Here is a 13,273-nt window from a genome sequence, read left to right as displayed (position 1 = left end):
TCAGGGGTAATTATCTCAACAGAGAAGACTACGTGCCATCTCTTCAGGGGTCATTATCTCAACAGAGAAGATTCTATGTGCCATCTCTTCAGGGGTCATTATCTCAACAGAGAAGATTCTACGTGCCATCTCTTCAGGGGTCATTATCTCAACTCCAAGAGAAGACTCTATCTGTCATCTCTTCAGGGGTCATTATCTCAACAGAGAAGATTCTATGTGCCATCTCTTCAGGGGTCATTATCTCAACTCCAAGAGAAGACTCTACGTGCAATCTCTTCAGGGGTCATTATCTCAACAGAGAAGACTCTACCTGCCATCTCTTCCGAGGTCATTATCTCAACTCAGAGAGAAGACTTTATGTGCCATCTCTTCAGGGGTCATTATCTCAACTCCAAGAGAAGACTCTACCTGTCATCTCTTCGGGGGTTATTATCTCAACAGAGAAGACTACGTGCCATCACTTCAGGGGTCATTATCTCAACAGAGAAGACTACGTGCCATCTCTTCAGGGGTCATTATCTCAACTCCAAGAGCTGACTCTACGTGTCATCTCTTCAGGGATCATTATCTCAACAGAGAAGATTCTATGTACCATCTCTTCAGGGGTCATTATCTCAACAGAGAAGATTCTATGTGCCATCTCTTCAGGGGTCATTATCTCAACTCAGAGAGAAGACTCAAGTTGCCATCTCTTCAGGGGTCATTATCTCAACAGAGAAGACTCTACGTGTTATCTCTTCAGGGGTCATTATCTCAACTCAGAGAGAAGACTCTACGTGTCATCTCTTCAGGGGTCATTATCTCAACAGAGAAGACTACGTGCCATCTCTTCAGGGGTCATTAACTCAACAGAGAAGACTACGTGCCACCTCTTCAGGGGTCATTATCTCAACTCCAAGAGCTGACTCTACGTGTCATCTCTTCAGGGATCATTATCTCAACAGAGAAGACTCTACGTGCCATCTCTTCAGGGGTCATTATCTCAACAGAGAAGACTCTACCTGCCATCTCTTCCGAGGTCATTATCTCAACTCAGAGAGAAGACTTTATGTGCCATCTCTTCAGGGGTCATTATCTCAACTCAGAGAGAAGACTCTACGTGCCATCTCTTCAGGGGTCATTATCTCAACAGAGAAGACTCTACGTGTCATCTCTTCAGGAATCATTATCTCAACTCCAAGAGAAGACTCTACCTGTCATCTCTTCGGGGGTTATTATCTCAACAGAGAAGACTACGTGCCATCTCTTCAGGGGTCATTATCTCAACAGAGAAGACTACGTGCCATCTCTTCAGGGGTCATTATCTCAACTCCAAGAGCTGACTCTACGTGTCATCTCTTCAGGGATCATTATCTCAACAGAGAAGATTCTACGTGCCATCTCTTCAGGGGTCATTATCTCAACAGAGAAGATTCTATGTACCATCTCTTCAGGGGTCATTATCTCACTCCAAGAGAATAATCTACGTGCCATCTCTTCAGGGGTCATTATCTCAACAGAGAAGACTCTACGTGTCATCTCTTCATGGGTCATTATCTCAACAGAGAAGACTACGTGCCATCTTTTCAGGGGTCATTATCTCAACAGAGAAGACTACGTGCCATCTCTTCAGTGGTCATTATCTCAACAGAGAAGATTCTATATGCCATCTCTTCAGGGGTCATTCTCTCAACAGAGAAGACTCTACGTACCATCTCTTCAAGGGTCATTATCTCAACAGAGAAGATTCTATGTGCCATCTCTTCAGGGGTCATTATCTCAACAGAGAATATTCTATGTGCCATCTCTTCAGGGGTCATTATCTCAACAGAGAAGATTCTATGTGCCATCTCTTCAGGGGTCATTATCTCAACTCCAAGAGAAGACTCTATCTGTCATCTCTTCAGGGGTCATTATCTCAACAGAGAAGATTATATGTGCCATCTATTCAGGGTTCATTATCTCAACAGAGAAGATTCTATGTGCCATCTCTTCAGGGGTCATTATCTCAACAGAGAAGATTCTATGTGCCATCTCTTCAGGGGTCATTATCTCAACTCAGAGAGAAGACTCTAGTTGCCATCTCTTCAGGGGTCATTATCTCAACTCAGAGAGAAGACTCTACCTGTCATCTCTTCACGGATCATTATCTCAACAGAGAATATTCTATGTGCCATCTCTTCAGGGGTCATTATCTCAACAGAGAAGATTCTATGTGCCATCTCTTCAGGGGTCATTATCTCAACTCCAAGAGAAGACTCTATCTATCATCTCTTCAGGGGTCATTATCTCAACAGAGAAGATTCTATGTGCAGTCTCTTCAGGGGTCATTATCTCAACTCAGAGAGAAGACTCTAGTTGCCATCTCTTCAGGGGTCATTATCTCAACAGAGAAAATTCTATGTGCCATCTCTTCAGGGGTGATTATCTCAACAGAGAATATTCTATGTGCCATCTCTTCAGGGATCATTATCTCAACAGAGAAGACTCTACGTGCCATCTCTTCATGGGTCATTATCTCAACAAGGAAGACTACGTGCCATCTCTTCAGGGGTCATTATCTCAACAGAGAAGACTACGTGCCATCTCTTCAGGGGTCATTATCTCAACAGAGAAGATTCCATATGCCATCTCTTCAGGGGTCATTATCTCAACAGAGAAGACTCTACGTACCATCTCTTCAGAGGTCATTATCTCAACTCAGAGAGAAGACTTTACATGCCATCTCTTCAGGGGTCATTATCTCAACTCCAAGAGAAGACTCTATCTGTCATCCCTTCAGGGGTCATTATCTCAACAGAGAAGACTATGTGCCATCTCTTCAGGGGTCATTAACTCAACAGAGAAGACTACGTGCCACCTCTTCAGGGGTCATTATCTCAACTCCAAGAGCTGACTCTACGTGTCATCTCTTCAGGGATCATTATCTCAACAGAGAAGACTCTACGTGCCATCTCTTCAGGGGTCATTATCTCAACAGAGAAGACTCTACCTGCCATCTCTTCCGAGGTCATTATCTCAACTCAGAGAGAAGACTTTATGTGCCATCTCTTCAGGGGTCATTATCTCAACTCAGAGAGAAGACTCTACGTGCCATCTCTTCAGGGGTCATTATCTCAACAGAGAAGACTCTACGTGTCATCTCTTCAGGAATCATTATCTCAACTCCAAGAGAAGACTCTACCTGTCATCTCTTCGGGGGTTATTATCTCAACAGAGAAGACTACGTGCCATCTCTTCAGGGGTCATTATCTCAACAGAGAAGACTACGTGCCATCTCTTCAGGGGTCATTATCTCAACTCCAAGAGCTGACTCTACGTGTCATCTCTTCAGGGATCATTATCTCAACAGAGAAGATTCTACGTGCCATCTCTTCAGGGGTCATTATCTCAACAGAGAAGATTCTATGTACCATCTCTTCAGGGGTCATTATCTCACTCCAAGAGAATAATCTACGTGCCATCTCTTCAGGGGTCATTATCTCAACAGAGAAGACTCTACGTGTCATCTCTTCATGGGTCATTATCTCAACAGAGAAGACTACGTGCCATCTTTTCAGGGGTCATTATCTCAACAGAGAAGACTACGTGCCATCTCTTCAGTGGTCATTATCTCAACAGAGAAGATTCTATATGCCATCTCTTCAGGGGTCATTCTCTCAACAGAGAAGACTCTACGTACCATCTCTTCAAGGGTCATTATCTCAACAGAGAAGATTCTATGTGCCATCTCTTCAGGGGTCATTATCTCAACAGAGAATATTCTATCTGCCATCTCTTCAGGGGTCATTATCTCAACAGAGAAGATTCTATGTGCCATCTCTTCAGGGGTCATTATCTCAACTCCAAGAGAAGACTCTATCTGTCATCTCTTCAGGGGTCATTATCTCAACAGAGAAGATTATATGTGCCATCTATTCAGGGTTCATTATCTCAACAGAGAAGATTCTATGTGCCATCTCTTCAGGGGTCATTATCTCAACAGAGAAGATTCTATGTGCCATCTCTTCAGGGGTCATTATCTCAACTCAGAGAGAAGACTCTAGTTGCCATCTCTTCAGGGGTCATTATCTCAACTCAGAGAGAAGACTCTACCTGTCATCTCTTCACGGATCATTATCTCAACAGAGAATATTCTATGTGCCATCTCTTCAGGGGTCATTATCTCAACAGAGAAGATTCTATGTGCCATCTCTTCAGGGGTCATTATCTCAACTCCAAGAGAAGACTCTATCTATCATCTCTTCAGGGGTCATTATCTCAACAGAGAAGATTCTATGTGCAGTCTCTTCAGGGGTCATTATCTCAACTCAGAGAGAAGACTCTAGTTGCCATCTCTTCAGGGGTCATTATCTCAACAGAGAAAATTCTATGTGCCATCTCTTCAGGGGTGATTATCTCAACAGAGAATATTCTATGTGCCATCTCTTCAGGGATCATTATCTCTACAGAGAAGACTCTACGTGCCATCTCTTCATGGGTCATTATCTCAACAAGGAAGACTACGTGCCATCTCTTCAGGGGTCATTATCTCAACAGAGAAGACTACGTGCCATCTCTTCAGGGGTCATTATCTCAACAGAGAAGATTCCATATGCCATCTCTTCAGGGGTCATTATCTCAACAGAGAAGACTCTACGTACCATCTCTTCAGAGGTCATTATCTCAACTCAGAGAGAAGACTTTACATGCCATCTCTTCAGGGGTCATTATCTCAACTCCAAGAGAAGACTCTATCTGTCATCCCTTCAGGGGTCATTATCTCAACAGAGAAGACTATGTGCCATCTCTTCAGGGGTCATTATCTCAACTCCAAGAGAAGACTCTATCTGTCATCTCTTCAGGGGTCATTATCTCAACAGAGAAGATTCTATGTGCCATCTCTTCAGGGGTCATTATCTCAACAGAGAACATTCTATGTGCCATCTCTTCAGGGGTCATTATCTCAACTCCAAGAGAAGACTCTACGTGCAATCTCTTCAGGGTTCATTATCTCAACAGAGAAGATTCTATGTGCCATCTCTTCAGAGGTCATTATCTCAACTCAGAGAGAAGACTTTACGTGCCATCTCTTCAGGGGTTATTATCTCAACTCAGAGAGAAGACTCTACGTGCCATCTCTTCAGGGGTCATTATCTCAACAGAGAACACTCTACGTGCCATCTCTTCCGAGGTCATTATCTCAACTCAGAGAGAAGACTCTACGTGCCATCTCTTCAGGGGTCATTATCTCAACAGAGAAGACTCTACGTGTCATCTCTTCAGGAATCATTATCTCAACTCCAAGAGAAGACTCTACCTGTCATCTCTTCGGGGGTTATTATCTCAACAGAGAAGACTACGTGCCATCTCTTCAGGGGTCATTATCTTAACAGAGAAGACTACGTGCCATCTCTTCAGGGGTCATTATCTCAACTCCAAGAGCTGACTCTACGTGTCATCTCTTCAGGGATCATTATCTCAACAGAGAAGATTCTACGTGCCATCTCTTCAGGGGTCATTATCTCAACAGAGAAGATTCTATGTACCATCTCTTCAGGGGTCATTATCTCAACTCCAAGAGAAGACTCTACGTGCCATCTCTTCAGGGGTCATTATCTCAACTCCAAGAGAAGACTACGTGCTATCTCTTCAGGGATCATTATCTCAACAGAGAAGACTACGTGCCATCTCTTCAGGGATCATAATCTCAACTCAGAGAGAAGACTTCATTTCATCTCTTCAGGGGTCATTATCTCAACTCCAAGAGAAGACTACGTGCCATCTCTTCAGGGATCATTATCTCAACTCTGAGAGAAGACTACGTGCCATCTCTTCAGGGGTCATTATCTCAACTCAGAGAGAAGACTCCACGTGCCATCTCTTCAGGGATCATTATCTCAACAGAGAAGACTCTAGTTGCCATCTCTTCCTGGGTCATTTAAAAGCTGCCTGCAAGCCATGGGAAACGAAATAACCCACATTTTAAAAGATGTCACCCTCTTTTTAAAATGCTTCTGGGGAGGGATGGGCAAAAGTTAAATGGGTTGGACGGGGTTCAAGAGAAGATACCTACTTCAAAACTCTTCACCTCCTCTCCATCCTCATCCTCTTCATCATGACAGCTCTGGTGGAGAAATGATGATACAGAAAGAGAAAGAATTCATATCCAATCAAATCAACCAAGTGATCGGCCAATCAAATAATAAATCAATCAACCAATGAAGTGATCGGGGCCAATCAAAGTAATTGATGAATCAGTAGAAAAACATCATGGATTGTGATGTTAACTCTGAATACAACTGGCTATGAGGACTGGCCACCCATCATAGCCTGGTTCCTCTCTAGGTTTCTTCCTAGGTTTTGGCCTTTCTAGGGAGTTTTTCCTAGCCACCATGCTTCTACACCTGCATTACTTGCTGTTTGGTGTTTTAGGCTGGGTTTCTGTACAGCACTTTGAGATATCAGCTGATGTAAGATGGGCTATATAAATACATTTAATTAGATTTGAACTGGTACCTTAGCCATAATGTCAGCATAGGCCATGTAGAGAATATCCTCTTCCAGTTTACTGCAACATAGATTAGATAATGTCATTATTATTGTACCATAAACCTAGTAGTGGAATTAGGAAGGTTCTGAGAACATCACGTCGACATCAGATCCCCTGTAACGGAAGTGTTACTACTACCAGTATCAGTAACAGCCATGGTATTACTATGGTTTTATACCACCTGGTAGAGAATATGATGTATCATATAGAAAGTGTTACAGTCCTGGTATGACTATAGTTTACTAGGACCAGCTACAGAGCAGAGATACCCACCACTATAAAGGAAACATTACTAGCATCACTATTAGTTACAGTCCTGGTATGACTATAGTTTACTGGGATCAGCTACAGAGCAGAGATACCCACCACTATAAAGGAAACATTACTAGCATCACTATTAGTTACAGTCCTGGTATGACTATAGTTTACTAGGACCAGCTACAGAGCAGAGATAACCACCACTATAAAGGAAACATTACTAGCATCACTATTAGTTACAGTCCTGGTATGACTATAGTTTACTAGGACCAGCTACAGAGCAGAGATACCCACCACTATAAAGAAAACATTACTAGCATCACTATTAGTTACAGTCCTGGTATGACTATAGTTTACTAGGACCAACTACAGAGCAGAGATACCCACCACTATAAAAGAAACATTACTAGCATCACTATTAGTTACAGTCTTGGTATGACTATAGTTTACTAGGACCAGCTACAGAGCAGAGATACCCACCACTATAAAGGAAACATTACTAGCATCACTATTAGTTACATTCTTGGTGTGACTATAGTTTACTAGGACCAGCTACAGAGCAGAGATACCCACCACTATAAAGGAAACATTACTAGCATCACTATTAGTTACAGTCTTGGTATGACTATAGTTTACTAGAACCAGCTACAGAGCAGAGATACCCACCACTATAAAGGAAACATTACTAGCATCACTATTAGTTACAGTCTTGGTATGACTATAGTTTACTAGGATCAGCTACAGAGCAGAGATACCCACCACTATAAAGAAAACATTATTAGCATCACTATTAGTTACAGTCTTGGTATGACTATAGTTTACTAGGACCAGCTACAGAGCAGAGATACCCACCACTTCTCAGTCAGGGCCGTCCTACTGAATAACTGTATGAGCTGATGAAGAGGGTCGATCCTCTTGGCTCCCTCATCTTCTTCAGGAGGCTCCTCTCCTCCCGGTCTCTATGAAGACAGAATAACAACAAAATAAAAATATGTTCCTCACAAATAACAAACGTCAAATCTCTTCCTTACAGGGTCTTCTAGTCTACACTAATTCAACACAGGTAACACTCTCAAGTCTTAACCACAAAAAGGAGCTCTGATAAGCATCACATCATCTTACTGGGAACAAATGTGTGTTATGAATCCTACTATAGAGACCAGCACCAGTGATGAATATATAAACACTACTCCCCTAGAGACCAGCACCAGTGATGAATATATAAACACTACTTTATAGAGACCAGCACCAGTGATGAATATATAAACACTACTATATAGAGACCAGCACCAGTGATGAATATATAAACACTACTCCCCTAGAGACCAGCACCAGTGATGAATATATAAATACTACTATATAGAGACCAGCACCAGTGATGAATATATAAACACTACTCCCCTAGAGACCAGCACCAGTGATGAATATATAAACACTACTATATAGAGACCAGCACCAGTGATGAATATATAAACACTACTCCCCTAGAGACCAGCACCAGTGATGAATATATAAACACTACTCCCCTAGAGACCAGCACCAGTGATGAATATATAAACACTACTATATAGAGACCAGCACCCGTGATGAATATATAAACACTACTCCCCTAGAGACCAGCACCAGTGATGAATATATAAACACTACTATATAGAGACCAGCACCAGTGATGAATATATAAACACTACTCCCCTAGAGACCAGCACCAGTGATGAATATATAAACACTACTATATAGAGACCAGCACCAGTGATGAATATATAAACACTACTCCCCTAGAGACCAGCACCAGTGATGAATATATAAACACTACTCCCCTAGAGACCAGCACCAGTGATGAATATATAAACACTACTCCCCTAGAGACCAGCACCAGTGATGAATATATAAACACTACTCCCCTAGAGACCAGCACCAGTGATGAATATATAAACACTACTATATAGAGACCAGCACCAGTGATGAATATATAAACACTACTCCCCTAGAGACCAGCACCAGTGATGAATATATAAACACTACTATATAGAGACCAGCACCAGTGATGAATATATAAACACTACTCCCCTAGAGACCAGCACCAGTGATGAATATATAAACACTGCGACACAGTTCATTCCAGGTAACTCTCTCTTTGGTCCCGTGTGGCTCAGTTGGTAGAGCATGGTGTTTGCATGGTGTTTGCAATGCCAGGGTTGTGGGTTCGATTCCCACGGGGGAAAACAACTACTGTAATTCGCTCTGGATAAGAGCGTCTGCTAAATGACTAAAATGTAAATGTAGTCTCCTCCACATAGTTTATTCCAGGTAACTCTCTCTAGTTTATTCCAGGTACCTCTCTCTAGTCTCCTCCACATAGTTTATTCCAGGTACCTCTCTCTAGTCTCGACCACATAGTTTATTCCAGGTAACTCTCTCTAGTCTCCTCCACATAGTTTATTCCAGGTACCTCTCTCCAGTCTCCACCACATAGTTTATTCCAGGTACCTCTCTCTAGTCTCGACCACATAGTTTATTCCAGGTACCTCTATATAGTCTCCTCCACATAGTTTATTCCAGGTACCTCTCTCTTGTCTCGACCACATAGTTTATTCCAGGTAACTCTCTCTAGTCTCCTCCACATAGTTTATTCCAGGTACCTCTCTCTAGTCTCCTCCACAGTTCATTCCAGCTAACTCTCTCTAGTCTCCTCCACATAGTTTATTCCTGTTAACTCTCTCTAGTCTCGACCACATAGTTTATTTCAGGTACCTCTCTCTAGTCTCCTCCACATCGTTCATGCCAGGTACCTCTCTCTAGTCTCCTCCACATAGTTTATTCCAGGTACCTCTCTCTAGTCTCCTCCACATAGTTTATTCCAGGTACCTCTCTCTAGTTTATTCCAGGTACCTCTCTCTAGTCTCCACCACAAAAGGAGCTGAGCATAACATCAAGAGGTCTTCCTTCCCTCCGTTGCATTGAGAGGAAATTCTCAGAAACGTTATCTGAAAGGAATGCATCGTTGACTGCTTTTGTTTTGTAAACAATAGTCTGTTTCTTTGCGCTTTCAGAAAAATAAATCACTTCGCCCACAATGAATGTTGGGTATTGGAGCCTGGTTAATCCAATCGTGACTTCATTTCAAACCGAGAGTTCAATGTCTGTGTGGCCATGCTCAGAATATAAAATTGATGCTCCGCAACAACATGAGGACATGGATTTGTGTGCAGGCAGGAAAAATAGCATCAACACAATAACATGTCATTAGACACACATTGTCACTAGACACAGGAATTCCCTGCTGTGTGATTTCCCACACAGCGTTCCTGAATTCACACATTAATGGAGGAACACATACAGGTCCTCTATGAGCTTATCAATGGGGGAACACTTACAGCCTGGTCCTCTATGAGCTTATCAATGGGGGAACACATACAGGTCCTCTATGAGCTTATCAATGAAGAAACCTTACAGCCAGGTCCTCTATGAGCTTATCAATGGGGAAACACTTACAGCCAGGTCCTCTATGAGCTTATCCTCAAAGTAGTGCTCCTCAGTCTCAATCCAGGACTTCTCATATCCCTGTAGAAACAGGTTGACCGCCCGGTGCCTGGTGGGGGACATAGAGAAGTCATCAGAGGTGAATGGATGAATGGGACAGAGATAAGTCTATCCTGGACAGGGACTAGCAGTTGGACAGTGATCCTTTATAAAACTGCACAGAACTGGAAGTCTATCCTGGACAGGGACTAGCAGTTAGACAGTGATCCTTTATAAAACTGCACAGAACAGGAAGTCTATCCTGGACAGGAACTAGCAGTTGGACAGTGATCCTTTATAAAACTGCACAGAACATGAAGTCTATCCTGGACAGGGACTAGCAGTTAGACAGTGATCCTTTATAAAACTGCACAGAACAGGAAGTCTATCCTGGACAGGGACTAGCAGTTAGACAGTGATCCTTTATAAAACTGCACAGAACAGGAAGTCTATCCTGGACAGGGACTAGCAGTTAGACAGTGATCCTTTATAAAACTGCACAGAACAGGGTTTTCTGAAGACATACTGCTGAGGCCCTTTGATTCACCAGGAGATAAAATGAATATGTTCTTTTACATGTACATGTTAGGCACGTGGAGCCATGTTTACCTGGGTAAGTTAGGGTTAGGGTTAGGTAAGGCAAGTGGAGCCATGTTTACCTGGGTAAGTTAGGGTTAGGGTTAGGTAAGGCAAGTGGAGCCATGTTTACCTGGGTAAGTAAGGGTTAGTTAGGTAAGGCAAGTGGAGCCATGTTTACCTGGGTAAGTTAGGGTTAGTTAGGTAAGGCAAGTGGAGCCACGTTTACCTGGGTAAGTTAGGGTTAGTTAGGTAAGGCAAGTGGAGCCATGTTTACCTGGGTAAGTTAGGGTTAGGGTTAGTTAGGTAAGGCAAGTGGAGCCATGTTTACCTGGGTAAGTTAGGGTTAGTTAGGTAAGGCACGTGGAGCCATGTTTACCTGGGTAAGTTAGGGTTAGTTAGGTAAGGCAAGTGGAGCCATGTTTACCTGGGTAAGTTAGGGTTAGGGATAGTTAGGTAAGGCAAGTGGAGCCATGTTTACCTGGGTACGTTAGGGTTAGTTAGGTAAGGCACGTGGAGCCATGTTTACCTGGGTAAGTTAGGGTTAGTAAGGTAAGGCAAGTGGAGCGATGTTTACCTGGGTAAGTTAGGGTTAGGGTTAGGTAAGGCAAGTGGAGCCATGTTTACCTGGGTAAGTTAGGGTTAGTTAGGTAAGGCAAGTGGAGCCATGTTTACCTGGGTAAGTTAGGGTTAGGGTTAGTTAGGTAAGGCAAGTGGAGCCATGTTTACCTGGGTAAGTTAGGGTTAGTTAGGTAAGGCACGTGGAGCCATGTTTACCTGGGTAAGTTAGGGTTAGTTAGGTAAGGCAAGTGGAGCCATGTTTACCTGGGTAAGTTAGGGTTAGGGATAGTTAGGTAAGGCAAGTGGAGCCATGTTTACCTGGGTACGTTACGGTTAGTTAGGTAAGGCACGTGGAGCCATGTTTACCTGGGTAAGTTAGGGTTAGTAAGGTAAGGCAAGTGGAGCGATGTTTACCTGGGTAAGTTAGGGTTAGGGTTAGGTAAGGCAAGTGGAGCCATGTTTACCTGGGTAAGTTAGGGTTAGGGTTAGGTAAGGCAAGTGGAGCCATGTTTACCTGGGTAAGTAAGGGTTAGTTAGGTAAGGCAAGTGGAGCCATGTTTACCTGGGTAAGTTAGGGTTAGTTAGGTAAGGCAAGTGGAGCCACGTTTACCTGGGTAAGTTAGGGTTAGTTAGGTAAGGCAAGTGGAGCCATGTTTACCTGGGTAAGTTAGGGTTAGGGTTAGTTAGGTAAGGCAAGTGGAGCCATGTTTACCTGGGTAAGTTAGGGTTAGTTAGGTAAGGCACGTGGAGCCATGTTTACCTGGGTAAGTTAGGGTTAGTTAGGTAAGGCAAGTGGAGCCATGTTTACCTGGGTAAGTTAGGGTTAGGGATAGTTAGGTAAGGCAAGTGGAGCCATGTTTACCTGGGTACGTTAGGGTTAGTTAGGTAAGGTACGTGGAGCCATGTTTACCTGGGTAAGTTAGGGTTAGTAAGGTAAGGCAAGTGGAGCCATGTTTACCTGGGTAAGTTAGGGTTAGGGTTAGGTAAGGCAAGTGGAGCCATGTTTACCTGGGTAAGTTAGGGTTAGGGATAGTTAGGTAAGGCAAGTGGAGCCATGTTTACGTGGGTACGTTAGGGTTAGTTAGGTAAGGCACGTGGAGCCATGTTTACCTGGGTAAGTTAGGGTTAGTAAGGTAAGGCAAGTGGAGCCATGTTTACCTGGGTAAGTTAGGGTTAGGGTTAGTTAGGTAAGGCAAGTGGAGCCATGTTTACCTGGGTAAGTTAGGGTTAATTAGGTAAGGCAAGTGGTGACATGTTTACCTGGGTAAGTTAGGGTTAGTTAGGTAAGGCAAGTGGAGCCATGTTTACCTGGGTAAGTTAGGGTTAGTTAGGTAAGGCAAGTGGAGCCATGTTTAACTGGGTAAGTTAGGGTTAGGTAGGTAAGGCAAGTGGAGCCATGTTTACCTGGGTAAGTTAGGGTTAGTTAGGTAAGTCAAGTGGAGCCATGTTTACCTGGGTAAGTTAGGATTAGGGTTAGTTTGGTAAGGCAAGTGGAGCCATGTTTACCTGGGTAAGTTAGGGTTAGGGTTAGTTAGGTAAGGCAAGTGGAGCCATGTTTACCTGGGTAAGTTAGGGTTAGTTAGGTAAGGCAAGTGGTGCCATGTTTACCTGGGTAAGTTAGGGTTAGTTAGGTAAGGCAAGTGGAGCCATGTTTACCTGGGTAAGTTAGGGTTAGTTAGGTAAGGCAAGTGGAGCCATGTTTACCTGGGTAAGTTAGGGTTAGTTAGGTAAGGCACGTGGAGCCATGTTTACCTGGGTAAGTTAGGGTTAGGGTTAGTTAGGTAAGGCACGTGGAGCCATGTTTACCTGGGTAAGTTAGGGTTAGTTAGGTAAGGCACGAGGAGCCAT

General features: G+C 43.3%; 1 protein-coding gene across 1 annotated transcript in view; it reads right to left on the bottom strand.

The window, feature by feature from the left end:
• The window catches only part of ryr2a (ryanodine receptor 2a (cardiac)), an 812,428-nt gene that overhangs the window by 201,901 nt on the left and 597,254 nt on the right, over positions 1 to 13,273 (bottom strand). Inside the window, exons 78-81 of the mRNA XM_045687844.1 lie at positions 10,262 to 10,358; positions 7,622 to 7,728; positions 6,478 to 6,529; positions 6,035 to 6,085 (exon numbers count right to left, since the gene is read on the bottom strand). Coding sequence (XP_045543800.1) covers positions 6,035 to 6,085; positions 6,478 to 6,529; positions 7,622 to 7,728; positions 10,262 to 10,358 — 307 coding nt within the window. The remainder of the gene's footprint in view (positions 1 to 6,034; positions 6,086 to 6,477; positions 6,530 to 7,621; positions 7,729 to 10,261; positions 10,359 to 13,273) is intronic.

This window comes from Salmo salar, chromosome ssa01 (genome assembly GCF_905237065.1).
Source record: "Salmo salar chromosome ssa01, Ssal_v3.1, whole genome shotgun sequence".
Taxonomy (NCBI): Eukaryota; Metazoa; Chordata; class Actinopteri; order Salmoniformes; family Salmonidae; genus Salmo; species Salmo salar.
Note: the sequence above shows the minus strand (reverse complement) of the source record. Positions and strands in the feature narration are given on the sequence as shown.